Source organism: Rhagoletis pomonella, unplaced genomic scaffold (genome assembly GCF_013731165.1).
Source record: "Rhagoletis pomonella isolate Grant_MI unplaced genomic scaffold, Rhpom_1.0 Rhpom_scaffold_00006, whole genome shotgun sequence".
NCBI classification, from domain to species: domain Eukaryota; kingdom Metazoa; phylum Arthropoda; class Insecta; order Diptera; family Tephritidae; genus Rhagoletis; species Rhagoletis pomonella.
In genome coordinates, this window is record NW_023458560.1 from 61,719,918 (window position 1) to 61,721,453 (window position 1,536).

General features: G+C 29.2%; 1 protein-coding gene across 1 annotated transcript in view; it reads left to right on the forward strand.

Annotated features, from left to right (window-relative positions):
• Positions 1–1,484, forward strand: part of LOC118742013 (sodium-coupled monocarboxylate transporter 1-like) — a 2,744-nt gene extending 1,260 nt beyond the window's left edge. The window contains exons 2-4 of the mRNA XM_036473981.1: positions 229–294; positions 366–417; positions 541–1,484. Of these exons, the coding sequence (XP_036329874.1) occupies positions 229–294; positions 366–417; positions 541–809 (387 nt within the window). The 3' untranslated portion in view covers positions 810–1,484. The remainder of the gene's footprint in view (positions 1–228; positions 295–365; positions 418–540) is intronic.
• Positions 1,485–1,536: the final 52 nt, after the last annotated feature.

Genomic DNA, 1,536 nt, shown 5'->3' on the forward strand with positions numbered 1-1,536 from the left:
TGAGCTTTTACACCCGTATGTAAAATTATCATGAATTTCAGTGTCACTAATCACAAGTTCAAACGATTGTTTTTTAATATTTTTAAGTCTTTTTTTTTGAATTCAAGTGGAAAATATGCCAACCATTCCAACCCGTTCGGTGTAATCTAACTGCATAGTTATTAAGTTGTTTTTCCCTATTCATCATTTATGTATAAAGAGTTCTTATTGTTTCTTTTTTATTTTTAGTATTTGGAATTGCGTTTCAGTTCCAGTGTACGTAGCATAGCCTCATTTATGTTTGTAATGGACGAGGTTTGTAAAGATTTTATTTAAAGAAAGTGCCATTTGAACTTAATTAATTTACAAGCATTTTTTTTTTTCAGATATTTTTCCTGCCTATAATTCTCTATGTGCCGTCAATTGCATTTAATCAAGGTAAATGTATGTTCAATACAGATGTTTTTTGTTGTTTATTTTTAAAACTGCACTTATTATTTTAGTTGACTGAACAATTAATGTAGCGTTAATTATATTTCTTTTCGTTATTCTTTTTTTTAGTCACAGGCGTGAACATTTACGTTATAAGTGGCATCATTTGTGTGGTTTGCGTGATTTACACATTGATTGTAAGTATAGGTGTGTGTGTGTGTATACAAGTGGATATAATAAACTATAATTGGTTTTTTTATGTACATAAGTCTATGTGTACATTAGACTGGTTCAAAAAATCCAATTTTTGGTTTTCAAAATCCCTTGTGAATTATTTTCGGGACAGTGAAAAAAAACGCTTGTCAAAAGCGCAGCTCATCGTGATTTTCTATATTTAACTTGACGACAATTTAGGTTAAGTGATTTTTTTAATGAAAATTATTATGGTATTCAGTGATAAGTTTTAACATTCGACTTTAACATTGAGGAATTTGAAACTTTTCGCTCATTCGGATATTGACTTAAAATAGTTATCAAATTTCAAAATTAAAAAATTAGTTTCCTCTGCTATTTATGTATATGGAAAACAGAAATTCGCAATCAGCGACTGTAAATCTCAATATTTATTAGAATTATTTACAAGGGATTGGAAAAAATGTAGATTTGAACAGTAGACATTAGAGAAAAATGTAGATCGATTAGACCAGTCTAATGAGGATCTTACTTACATATTGGAAGTATGTATTCACATAAAAATTGTTAGGAACAACAATGTAACCTTTTATATAAATTCATTGTTGTAGTTTTATTCTTTATTTCTTTAAACTGTAATGGAAAAACATTAAAGATAAAAGATTTGAGAGCAATATCATAATCGATATCTTATTCAATGCTAACAACGTTACAAGAGAAACCAAATTACAAAAAGGGGACGTAGTGCAAAGCCAATGAAAACTTTTTGGACACGTTCAATTCGACTTATGTGACAAGCATGATAAGGTATCCAATAGGGTGGTCCAAAAACCAAAGTTTATTTTAGAGACCAAGGAACCCTCCAATTTTGTTACATATAACGAAAGATTAATCTATGCAAAATTTTAGCTCTGTAGAGCATATAGAAAGCAG